This window comes from Vipera berus (genome assembly GCF_964194415.1).
Source record: "Vipera berus genome assembly, chromosome: 2".
NCBI classification, from domain to species: Eukaryota; Metazoa; Chordata; class Lepidosauria; order Squamata; family Viperidae; genus Vipera; species Vipera berus.
The window spans coordinates 135,878,102-135,890,055 of NC_138203.1; the positions used below are offsets into that span (position 1 = coordinate 135,878,102).

The 11,954-nt window shown below is 41.2% G+C and overlaps 2 protein-coding genes across 2 annotated transcripts in view; one reads left to right on the top strand and one right to left on the bottom strand.

Moving 5' to 3' along the window:
• Positions 1-4,484, bottom strand: part of FAIM2 (Fas apoptotic inhibitory molecule 2) — a 149,651-nt gene extending 145,167 nt beyond the window's left edge. The window contains exon 1 of the mRNA XM_081316614.1: positions 4,278-4,484. The gene's annotated coding sequence lies outside the window, so the exon portion shown is untranslated. The remainder of the gene's footprint in view (positions 1-4,277) is intronic.
• AQP5 (aquaporin 5) lies at positions 1,635-7,861 on the top strand. Its single transcript, XM_081316613.1, has 4 exons — positions 1,635-2,132; positions 4,366-4,530; positions 6,045-6,128; positions 6,572-7,861. Exons 1-4 carry the CDS (start codon positions 1,770-1,772, stop codon positions 6,743-6,745), a joined length of 786 nt encoding a protein of 261 aa, XP_081172739.1. The 5' UTR covers positions 1,635-1,769; the 3' UTR covers positions 6,746-7,861.
• The last annotated feature ends 4,093 nt before the right edge of the window (positions 7,862-11,954 follow it).

An 11,954-nucleotide genomic window follows, 5' to 3' on the forward strand; every position in this document is an offset into this window, starting at 1 on the left:
GGTCTCTAGAGAGAAGGCAGAACCCATCACTGAGAATAACTCATAAATAAGGCTGTCTCTGTCCCTTCCTCCTTTTGTGTTCACATCTCAGAGACAGGCTGACATATACATTCATGCACAGAAAAAGAGCACTGTTTATTTTCCTTTGTAGGTGTACCCACTGGCACAAATCAAGCCTGCGTGGACATGTATTTGCCAGTAGGCTGCCAGCTTCCTCTCAAGTTGAGTTAAAGCAATCTTGCCAGACCAGTGTTATCAGTCCAGCTCCCAGCAACAATTATGTCATTATTAAGATTCTCTACCAATGGAAAACAGGTCCTCTGTGCGTGTGCATGTGTGCGTTTGCTATGGAAGAATATAGTATGGATGCTGGCTACACATGTTCCACTGGAACAGAGAGCAGAGATTTTAAAAAATTGATATGGCCAATGCTGATCTTTTTGCAGACCCCATTGACCTGTGGCATTTTCAGTCTATTTCATTTTTCATTCATTTCTGTGTGCACCATAGCAGCGGTTGGATTGAGGAGAGATGCCTTGAGCACAAACCCTTGCCCAGACCGTAGACTTGCCACTGAGCAAAGCTTTTACTGCCTCTCTCTCCCTCAGACTGTTTTTCTTTCTTACTTGCAAAATGAGTAGTCCATCAACCTATCTCAGAAGACAGATGAGACAGATAATTGCAGGCAGCTGATGCAAACAACAACTATGAAATGAAACATTTGGCAAGGAGCAATGGCAGTTAACCCAAATCAAGTCTGCATATGTCCACCACAGCTTTTGGAGGAAGGAGTGCCATTTCTTGAGTTCCTGAAGAGAAGGTAGGATAACCATCTTAAACAAATAGATCTACCAAAGGCTTAAAGAAGCTTGACTGGAAGATATTTGCTGATAAATATACTAGAAAGCAGTGGCTGGCTTCTGAGGGTCAACAAGGCCCAATTAAACTGTAAGGCACCAGCACTCCTGATGTAGCATTCCCTTGGTTGTAAATCAAGAAGAATCTTTCCAAATGAAATAGATTTCAGGTTTTCTGCAGCAAAGAGCTCTTTTTATAGTTCTACCTGATTCACCAGCTTCCCTAGGAACTCTAGCCTTGGGACAAATCAGCACATGAGAGCATGGTCTGGTTTTCAGGTTCTCTAGTCTCCCTCTGGAAAGAAATTCACTGAGGTAAAATATTCATTTCCCGAAGAACCCAGTTTGGCAAAGCTGCTTGTTATGATTGTCCAATGACTTTCCTGTTAATGAAAGGATTAAAGAAGAAGTAGACCAAAGGTGCCACAATCAAAATGCTTAAAAAAACATTCCTTAAACACACACACACACACACACACACAAACCCTTAACATACCAAATCAAATGTGCTTAGAAAAGGGCTGGGGGGTGGGAAGGGGCAGAGTAAACAGACAAGGTGCTAATCTGTATGTCATTATGCAATTCTGTGGCTATCTCATAACAGCAAGGCCATTCAACAGGGCTCCATTGTGTGGAGACAAAAATAAGGAAATCAACATCCAAATTGGAGCTTGCAAAAGGGGAAAGCTTAGACCTTGCTTGAAGATGGAAAGTTTCCAAACTCCAGAAGAGCAGGTAGAAGAGGGGACTGGCCACCTTCTTGGCTCCACCCACACCTGGGCACAATCCCTTCTTGCTACACCTACAGAGGGAAAGCTATATATATGTATATGTCTGCATGGCCCCAACATTTGGGCAATCCTTTTATATTTTTGGCCCTATGATCGCCAGTCCACCAGCTCCAGCCCAGCCATGAGGAAAGAAGTTTGCACCGTTGTTTTTCTCCGAGCCGTCTTCACCGAGTTCTTGGCAACAATGATTTTTGTGTTCTTTGGTTTGGGCTCAGCCCTGAAGTGGCCATCAGCCTTGCCAAGTGTCCTTCAGATTTCCCTGGCATTTGGCTTGGCAATTGGCACAATGGTACAGACCTTTGGTCACATCAGTGGTGGCCACATCAACCCAGCAGTGACCATCGCCTTCTTCGTTGGAAACCAGATCTCTTTCCTCCGGACGTTGTTTTACATTATAGCTCAGCTGCTGGGGGCCATTGCTGGTGCAGGCATCCTTTACGGCGTGACCCCCACCAATGCCCGTGGTAATCTAGCAGCCAATGGGGTAAGTAGTACCTCTCTCACAGGGTGGTGGAGGTCTAATAATTTGTATGAGGAATTCTCAGGCAGGTCCATATTCTCCTAAGGGAGAGTTTGCATCTCAAGGGAAAAGAAGTAGCAGCTGCTCTGTTCTTGGACACTGGGGGAAAAGCAGCTTTTCCATTCCCAGAGAGCAGGTGGTGCAACAGATGGAACGCAAGGGGGAAATGTTCTCTTATCCAGACCCCTCGGCGTTTGCTAGCATGCATGGAGCTATTTACAGGGCAGAGCTCTTTGCAAATGTCCCCATATGCTAGGGGAGACAAGTGAGCCAGTTTAAAAAGGAAAGCAAGAAATGCATTAACTCAATCACTGCTGTAGATAAAAGGATCAGCAGGAACAGCGTAGAGAATCTACCTATAGTTATTGGTTGCTTATTAAGGATTCATCATTTTTCCTTTTCAAAAACCTTTCCCTGTAATTTCACACTTGATGCAAATTTGTGTGTATTGGCTTGGGTGCTCTTGGAAAGGCATCAAAAGAATGGTGCCTGGGATTTACATGCATGCACACAAGCCTACACATACACATCATTTACTATATTGTTCCTCCAAGTCTCCTAAGAAATGGCTTTTGGTAAACAGGGTCATCATTTCTGGTTCAATGCAAGGAATGAGGGCTTCGAACAGAAAAGGACAGCCAGCTACAAACAAGTAGAATAGGCCTATCTCAAGATCCCCAGAAAAGATCACAGAGCAGCATTAAATTCATTGAACCCAAGGTTTCATCATAATAAATTAGATGAACAATCTGGGAAGCTTGTGAGAAATGTTATTAGAGTAGGACAAAAAAAAAGATACAGAAAACAGCATGGAGATAATATTTGAAGGACCGTGTAAAAGCAAATCTCAAGATTTTGTATGGCCCTTGGTGACTGGAAAGGACACATTTATGTTTTCTTCTCAACAAAGTGGATGTAGTTTGCCATTGTCATAAACCTCCCTTGTTGTTAAATGCAAGTGGGAGTTTCAGGTTTCATTTTTAAGAATTATAAGTAGAATTCAAGACTGGTTCTGTTCAGAATTATGCTATGATTTCAGATTATGGACAATGTGCCCTCAGTCCATGCTTTTCCCAAGGACCACTTTTTTTTAGATTTTTTTAATCCTGCCTTTACTATTTTTGTAAATAATTCAAGGTGGCAAACATGCCTAATATATCTTCCTTCTCCTATTTTCCCCACAACAGCCCTGTGAGGTGATTTGGGCTAAGAGAGTGTGACTAGCCCAAAGTCACCCAGCCAGTTGTCATGTTAAGGCAAAAGTAGGACTCATTATGTCTTGGTTTCTAGACTGGTGCCTTAACTAGGTCAAACTGGCTTTTATTTCTCACTTTTATTTCTCCATCACATCTTACTTCATCAGTGCTTATTATCACAATGATTTAGATATTGCATCAATTGTCTAATTACGGCTATTAGACAAAAAACTTAAGGGGAGACAACTGAGAGCCTCTTGCCCCATCAAAGCTTTCTATTTGCATTATGACCCCAACTAAAGTAAGCATTGCCTTAGGGGGTATTAGCACCAGTCTTTTCTAAGTCAAGTATAACAGATTCTTGGATTAAGTATGATATCAGGACCCATTTAAAGGTCAAGGTTCAACTGAGGCTACCTAAAAGAAACTTTCAATCTATTCCAAATTACTGAACTCTCTCTTATCTTTGCTTCTGTTATCTTCAACAAGCCCCAATGGTTTTAAAGGCCATTTCACATAGATACAACATTATCCAAAGGAAAATATTCCAGATGGGATCAGCTGAGATGGGGCTTAATTTCTGTGACCAAGACACAATATGAAAGAGATTTTAAGAAATCAGGGCTGAACTCTTTTAACACCTAAAAAACCATGCTCTGGTGTGTGTGTGTGTGTGTGTGTGTGTGTGTGTTTGCAGAGCTTTTTAAGATTCTTAGTTTGCTCTTTTGGGAAGGTGCCTCTAATCTCATGCCCTCTGCTGAAACTTAGTAAATGGAATTGTTTATTTGAGATTAAGGAACACACCCCCAGGGACACAAGAAAAATCATTGTACAGAGTTAATTGCAGATCACATCTCAAAACGTTTAAACCAAAAGGCAATTGCAAAGACCTGTTTCACAGCTGAACACTCACAATTCTTCTCGATTTTTAGCAGAAGTGGCTTACTGACAAGAACATGCAAGATTAAAAGTCTAAACCTGTGTCCTTTTTCTTCTCACAGCTTAGCAACAACACAACAGCAGGTCAGGCTGTGGTAGTGGAGATTATCCTGACTTTCCAGCTTGTCTTCTGCATTTTTGCCTCAACTGACATCCGTCGAAATGGCAATGTGGGATCCCCATCTCTGTCCATTGGATTGTCAGTCACCCTCGGCCATCTAGTGGGGGTAAGTGTTGTTTGTGCTCATTGTGCAAAAGCCGAAGAAAGGAGCAAATGGAAGGAATGTACTAGTTCAACTCATCACTGCCTCCCTTGGCTGGTAACCACCCTCAGATCATAAGGTGCTATAACTTTATTTATTTATTTATTTATTTATTTATTTATTTATTATTACAGTCTGTGTGTACTCGTGTGCAAGCAGCTTATGTGTGAACTCCAGGGGCACTTGATCTTTAGGAATATGGGGATTTTCAGAGAATAGGATAACTTCCTGGGCAACTTCCTCCCAATTCTAAAGCACAAAATTTCAAAACAAAGTTAGGATCTACCATAGGCACCGTAGTCCAGGCGTAGTCCAGGCGTTTCCAACCCACAGCCCGTAGGCCACATATGACCTGGGACAACTAGTAATGTAGCCCCACAAGATATAATAAAAATATTAAGAAATGAAGTTTGTTATTAATACATATAAACTGTGATATGTAATTAATATTAATACTAATATGTAATTAGTAATTAGTAATTAGTATGTAATTAGTAATTAGTATCCCGGACCCATGGCATGGGTCCGGGATACCTCGAGGACCACCTGCTGCCGGCGTCAACTCCCCTCCGCCCTGTGCGTGCCCACAGAGAGGGCCTCCTCAGGGTGCCTCCGGTCAGGGAATGCCGACTGGTGGCCCCCAGGGGGAGGGCCTTCTCTGTGGGTGCTCCGGCACTATGGAACCAACTGCCGGTTGAGCTCCGGATGGCACCGGACCTCCGCTCCTTCCGCCGCGGGCTGAAGACCCACTTCTTTGAACTAGCTGGTCTGGCCTGATGGGGAGGGTCTTTTTAACGGGTTTTTTATTATTTTATTGTCATTGTATTTTAATTGGGCATTGGTTTAATCTCTTTTTAATTTTTGTACTGTTATTTATTTATATATGCCCTGTTAACCGCCCTGAGTCCCTCGGGAGAAGGGCGGTATAGAAATTGAATAAAACCTAAACCTAAACCTAATATGCTGCCCAAGACAATTCCTCTTCACTCAATGCAGCCCAGGCAAGCCAAAATGTTGGACACACTTGCTGTAGACAGAAGCTTCTGTGAGTGGTGTAATTAGCAGAATTCATAACACTCAGTCCTCACCCATCCATATGGTGCCTGTGTTGAGCTTCATGCTGGCTGTCTTTTCTCCAAACATCAGCAAAGATGGTAAAGCCTCTGTAACATCAAGCCACAGATGGAAGTGCCAAAATCACTCTTAAATAATAAATCTTCCTTGCTGTGTATTGCCTGATCTTTCCTGTTCACTGTGACTGGTGCTGGGAGCTAAATCTTTTGGAGGCCCTTTAGTGATTGGCCGCTGTGATCCAGAAAACCAGGTTTCCCATAATGTACGGCAAGGGGAATGCTAGCTGAATGACAATTGGCAGGTGGTCTTCCAGGGAAGCGAGTAGGCAGATTGTTAGATAAGTCTACCTTGAAGTGGCAAAAGAAGTCTATACGGTTAAGTTACTTTGTTTTTCTCTTGTACAGATCTACTTTACTGGCTGCTCTATGAATCCTGCCAGGTCTTTTGGACCTGCGGTCATCATGAAAAGATTTACCTCTGCTCATTGGGTAAGAAGTGGATTTATCATAGTGGCCTAGCCAGTGGTGGGATTCAAATATGTGAGCAACCGGTTCTCTGTGTGGATGCTGCTTCTGGAAGTCCATTCTGGGCCTGGGCAACAAAAAATTAGCTACCGGTTCTGCCAAAGTGGGCTGCGTTGCATAATATACTATGTCAAAACAAAACACAATATGCTATGTCAAAAGAAATTTTATTAAGTCTTAACTCAACTCATTATATCTTAACTCACTCAGAATATCATATTACATTCTGATTTGCACAACCTGTTAAAATAATAGCTAGCTTTTCAGAACCTACCAAACCTACTCAGTCCCATTTAATCAAGACTGTTGTGTTGTGCAAACCCACCAATAACTCTATTAACTGTGCTAACTAGCTTAATTAGGGAAATCTGAAAGTCTTTAACTAATTCCTTGTATTGGTTTCTCAGGTGTTCTGGGTTGGGCCCATTTCTGGAGCCATTCTAGCTTCTGTGTTGTACAACTACGTGCTGCTTCCTCACTCAATGAATATGTCTGAAAGGGTGGCCATCATCAAAGGTACTTACGAGTCAGAGGAAGAGTGGGAAGAGAAAGAGAAAAGCATGGAAATGTCTTCTCCATAAACAAAAGCAATCCAAAGGTGAGGGAGAGAAGGAACCTGACGGCTTGCGTGACAATAAACACTCCCTGTATACCTTGTAAGCCCAAGAACCTTCCCCCAGTGCCCAGGACCTGAAGAGGGAATGGAAAGAGCTTACTTGCCTAAATAACTGTCTTGAACCTGCGGTGTGAGTGCATGAGAAAACAACCTCCTGGGGCTGCAAAAACCTGGATGTGCTCCAGGACAATTCTATCCACATTTCTATTTTTTACAACAGGGCACAGTCTTGTCATTTGTTTAGATATTAACATTTGACTTCATGGCAGAAGTCCAGAATTTTTCATTATACAGGTTTATTGATATGCTCCAGGCTTTGGGGGAGGGGAGGGGCCCAGTGGCTTGAGCTCATCTCCTTTAGGCACCGATATTTGTCACCCTGAGCTGAGGGCAATTATGGTTGGCTTGTGAAAGAAGGAAAAAATGACAGCAGCTTTGCACTGGAATAGATGAGGATTTGTAGGAGGTCCCACAAAGGCAAATCTTTTGAAAAGAAGGCTGTGCTTTCAGATCCACAAATGGCCTTCTTTTCATAAAGTGTCAGGGAAAGCAATTTTCCTGCAGCCATTCCCTTCCTAAAGTGATTTCAGGGCTCAGAGGAAATACAGTGCATCCAAGTTCCTTGTTTTTGGCTTAATTCCCATCTTACACAGCTTCCAAGAAGCAACACAGAGAACTTGAGGGCTATTCAGTAAAGCTCAGCCTGCCTCCCATAGCCATTTAGGCTAGTCTGACTCAGTTCTTCCAGGTTTCTGAGGGCTGAGAGAAAAGGGAGTGGAGAGTGAAGGATGGTCGCCATCATGTGTGCTGCTTAGAACAAGTCAGCAGGACAAGCCAGGGGAGGAGAAGCGCAGTTAATTGGTAAAAATGGGACCAGGTACAGAACTAACAGCAGGAGATGGAAGTTGGCTCTGGTATCTGACAACAGCTTATGCTTGGATTCCAGATACAGAGAGAGAAGCAGCACAGCAAGATGAAGCCGCACAGGAGTGCAGTGCACTCATAACACCCCATGAATCACTATTTCACTCTCCCTTTCCTGCCTCAGGGTAACACCAAATGAATTCCACCACCACCACCCCCCAAAAAAGAATGAGGATGTATGTGAAATAAATATACCAACATGCAATTTTAGACAGAATACTCCCCTAGCATGAGAAAGATGCAGTATTTCTTAGCATTCTGGGGAAAGATCAGGAGCAGATGACATCCATGTGGATAGCATTTTTTTTATCAACTCCAAATTGGTCTCCAGTCAAGCTTAGGAAAGCCTGATTGATATATAGGGCAGGGGGAGGACTCATTCTCCACTTAAGTATCTTAAATAAACTAATTTGATGTGCAGAGAAAAACAACCTTATCTGGCATGCCTACAGACCAGGAGAAAGTTTCTTGAGTGGCAACAGCCATGGTTCAAGAGAATGTAATGAAAGGCCAAGCCAAAGGTTGAATTTTAAGAAAGCCTGCCTTTTATGAGGTGGGGGGAAGCCCTCATTCTCCACATAAAAGTCTGGAACAAATGTTTCACATCTGTCTGCTTTATAACTGAGCTTTGGAGGGAACAGGCCATGCCCAACTGTTATTTTTCTGCAAAAGAAGAATGTGTTTTGCTTGGAGCTCGGTTATTATTTGTGTTTCTGTAATATATTGTATTATTTATTATCAATAAAAAAGAAAGGCTGTGTACAACGACCTTTGGCTGACAGTGTGTGAGATTTAAGGAACAGCTCTGGAGGAAAAGGGGCAAGGAAGTGAAGATGACAACACAGCTGCACAGTGGAAGGGCCGCCCTCTTTGTAAATGTATGCCATCTCAATTCATACACAGAAAAGTTAAGGTTTCACTCACACTTAATGCAAACACCATATTGATTCTTTTGACCCCCTCCTCCAAGGATATCTCTGACGAGCCATCTACTTCAAGTGTGAGAGACAGTAACTTAAACGGTTTATATAAAAAAAGCTGGTTACCTCAGGGAGCCAAATGGAGGCCCAAAGCCAACTGAAATGTTTACTTTTCTTATCGGCTGATTTGAATTCATTTCACTCAAATTCACCATATCCAAACCGGAAGAACATCTTGGAGACAACAGTAGTTTCACCCTACATTTACATGTCTAACCCCAACCCCAACCCCCAATTTGTGCACTGGCCACACCACCCATCAATCAGAATTTCTGGTGATGGTGGGGAAACAACCTCACTTTTGATGGAGGAGCTCCTAAGCAGATGCTCGTCTGTGAAACCAGGATGTAAGATGCAATGCTAGCTTACCTCAGCATGCCCTGACTTTTCTTTTAAGTTTACGAAGAAACAGGAAGAAGTGCTGCTTTGTTGCTTTCCATCTTTGCTGCTCCCATGCAAGATGGCAGAGCAAAAGGGAAAAAAATGACTGCTGGAAGATTGGTGGAGGGGGAGGGGTGCCCAAGCTATGGCATAAGCCAGGCATTTTTCCAAGGCACTTTTCCAAGGCAGCCGGGACTAGTGGCGCCACTGGGCTTCCAGCGATAGCCAACCTAGGTGTACAAGGCTGCTAGGATAATGTTCTAGTGATAAGTTGACTGCCTTGAGTAGTTTGTAAAAATAATGAGAACAGGATACAAACAAAAATTGGCGTGACACGGCAGCCATGACTTGTATAGCAGTCTTTAGTTTCCTGTAATATTTTATTCTTAAGAGGACAATTAAAGCAGGCATAAGAGAGCTGTTAATATAAATGAGAAAAATGATATGCACAACAAAACCAACTGAGGTAATACTGATCACCCAGCTGACCTGATCCCTGGTCACTTGCCCTCTTTCTGTTGTAAACTACTTCAGTCAAATCCTCTTCCTTTGTAGCAAATTTATGAATAACACCAGCTCAGGGGAAGGATATAGGGAGTGGTTTATGAGTCTCACAGAAAGCCTATGGGGCAGAGTAAGCAATCTGGCATTCTGATGTGGATAAAGTATAACTCTTTGCTGTGGTTTACAATTGTTCATGCTTTGTAGATATGTTCAGGGTTGTAATTCAGCATACCATTGGCTACCTACTGCTTTTATCTGTCTTCAGGCAGGTTTAGTAATACCGCAGGTTTAGCTGAGATTATTTCTCTTTTGCAGGAGAACCCCATTTTGATGCAGCTGCTGCCAAGTACAAGCAGGAAGCTGACCCCACCTATTAAATTCAAGAGAAGGTGCATCAGCTTGGGAAAAAACAGTTGAGATCAAGAATAGATGAATATTTTAAGAACCATTTCAACACATGGTATAAACTTTGGCTGAGCCACCCTCTGTTTGGGGGTTTAGAAATAAGCTTTTCAGATAGGTGAGGAAATTAACACTTCTTCCTTTAGAAACTAATCACCAAAGAATGTGTTGATTGTTAGAATAAATCTGTTCAAAAACTGTTGGGGCTTAACATGAGCTTTTGACTCATTAATTACCTCTGTTCAGGCCATCTCCGAAATGCATATGATGCAGCATTCAGAGGAGGCCTAGAAAGGAAAATTTGGCACTAAGTTATTGAATAATCCATATGAAAGAACAAGCGATAATGGGCACTTGCAGACAAGATTGTTCCTAACCTTTAGAAAGGAGTCTGAAGCCCATTTGCAGGAGTCCTCGCTTCTTCACTTCCCTTGTTTGCACTTCTGCAAGCACCAAAAACATGATAAGTCAGTCAAAGCTCATGCCCAATGAAAGTTTGCAAAAATTGCAGCCCTACCTATTTTCTGCTCCCTGAGCAACTGCAAATCCTAGAGCAATAAAATGTTCTGTCAGCCTTGCAAAGGAATCCAGACAAGAAGCACACACAATCTTTGATTAAAGTTGTATGTATAACAGCTAAGAGGAAAAGCGGAAGCCACCTATCTGTAATATATATTATCACATGATGTGCATATATAGAACAGAAATATAAAGAGAAACATGAATAAATGTGTGTGTGCATACACACAGACATATACATACACATACACATACATTCATATATTCCTGTTTTCTGTTCTATATTTCTGTTCTGTATATGCACACACATTATATATTAGAGAAAGATAGCTGGCTTCTGATTTTCCTCTGTGTATACATACATATTATACACACACACACACACACACACACACACACAAATATATTTTTGGTCTTTTTTCAATCTCTTTTTTTCTTTGTATCTTCATTTCATTTCCTTACTTTTTTTCTTTTTCGCATTTACGTTATTATATTATATAAGCAAATGCAAAAACATTTAGATATTGAGGAAGAGATTAAATCTAAGGAGAAAAAGCTTATTTTGAATCCATTAGATAATAATTTAAGGATCTCAATACATTTATTGAAAGAACAATTTAACATGCTACTGGCTGATCAAGTAGCAACTAATTTGTGCTATGCTAAACACAATACTTTTTGTAATGCTAATAAGCCTGGTAGATGGTTGGCTTATCAATTAAGGAAGAAACAGAAATCACGTACTATAGATAAAATAGAATATAAAGGAAAAGAAGTCTACCAACAAAATTTGATTAAGAGGAGTTTTTTAGATTTTTATTCGAAATTATATTCTAAAGAAAATATACAAGCTTTAGATATAGACAAGTATTTACAGGGAGCTCATTTTCCGAGACTCTCAAAAGAACAACAACTTGAGATGAATTGCCCAATTACATCAGAAGAAATTTCTTTAGCTATTAAACAGTTGAAATTGGGCAAGGCTCCGGGAACAGATGGATTAACAGCAATTTACTATAAAAAGTTGTTGCTCGAAATGATTGAACCTTTAAAGATTTTGTTTAATGAAATTCAGACTGGAGGTGCAGTTCCTCCATCATGGAGTACAGCTTTTGTATCATTGATTCCAAAGGAGGATCAAGACCTTACTCAACCTAAAAATTATAGACCTATATCACTTTTAAATACAGATTATAAGATTTTTGCTAAAGTATTGGCTAATAGATTAATGCAAGTTTTGAAACAAATGATTCATAGTGATCAATCGGGATTTATATCTGGGAGGTATATGAAATATAATGTAAGACAAATTGTAAACTTGCTTGAATATTTGGATAAGAACAACCAAGTCTCCGCAGCATTGATATTTTTGGATGCAGAGAAAGCCTTTGACCAATTGAATTGGCAATTTTTATTGAGAGTTGTTGAGGAGATGAATTTTGGAGAAGGTTTTTTACATGCTAT

What these genes read in the sequence shown, in the direction of transcription:
- AQP5 (XM_081316613.1), top strand. Translation starts at nt 1,770, where the DNA reads ATGAGGAAAGAAGTTTGCACCGTTGTTTTTCTCCGAGCCGTCTTCACC. An exon ending in CCCTCGGCCATCTAGTGGGG is followed by an intron (nt 4,531 to 6,044) that starts GTAAGTGTTGTT and finishes TCTCTTGTACAG; the next exon opens with ATCTACTTTACTGGCTGCTC. An exon ending in GATTTACCTCTGCTCATTGG is followed by an intron (nt 6,129 to 6,571) that starts GTAAGAAGTGGA and finishes TTGGTTTCTCAG; the next exon opens with GTGTTCTGGGTTGGGCCCAT.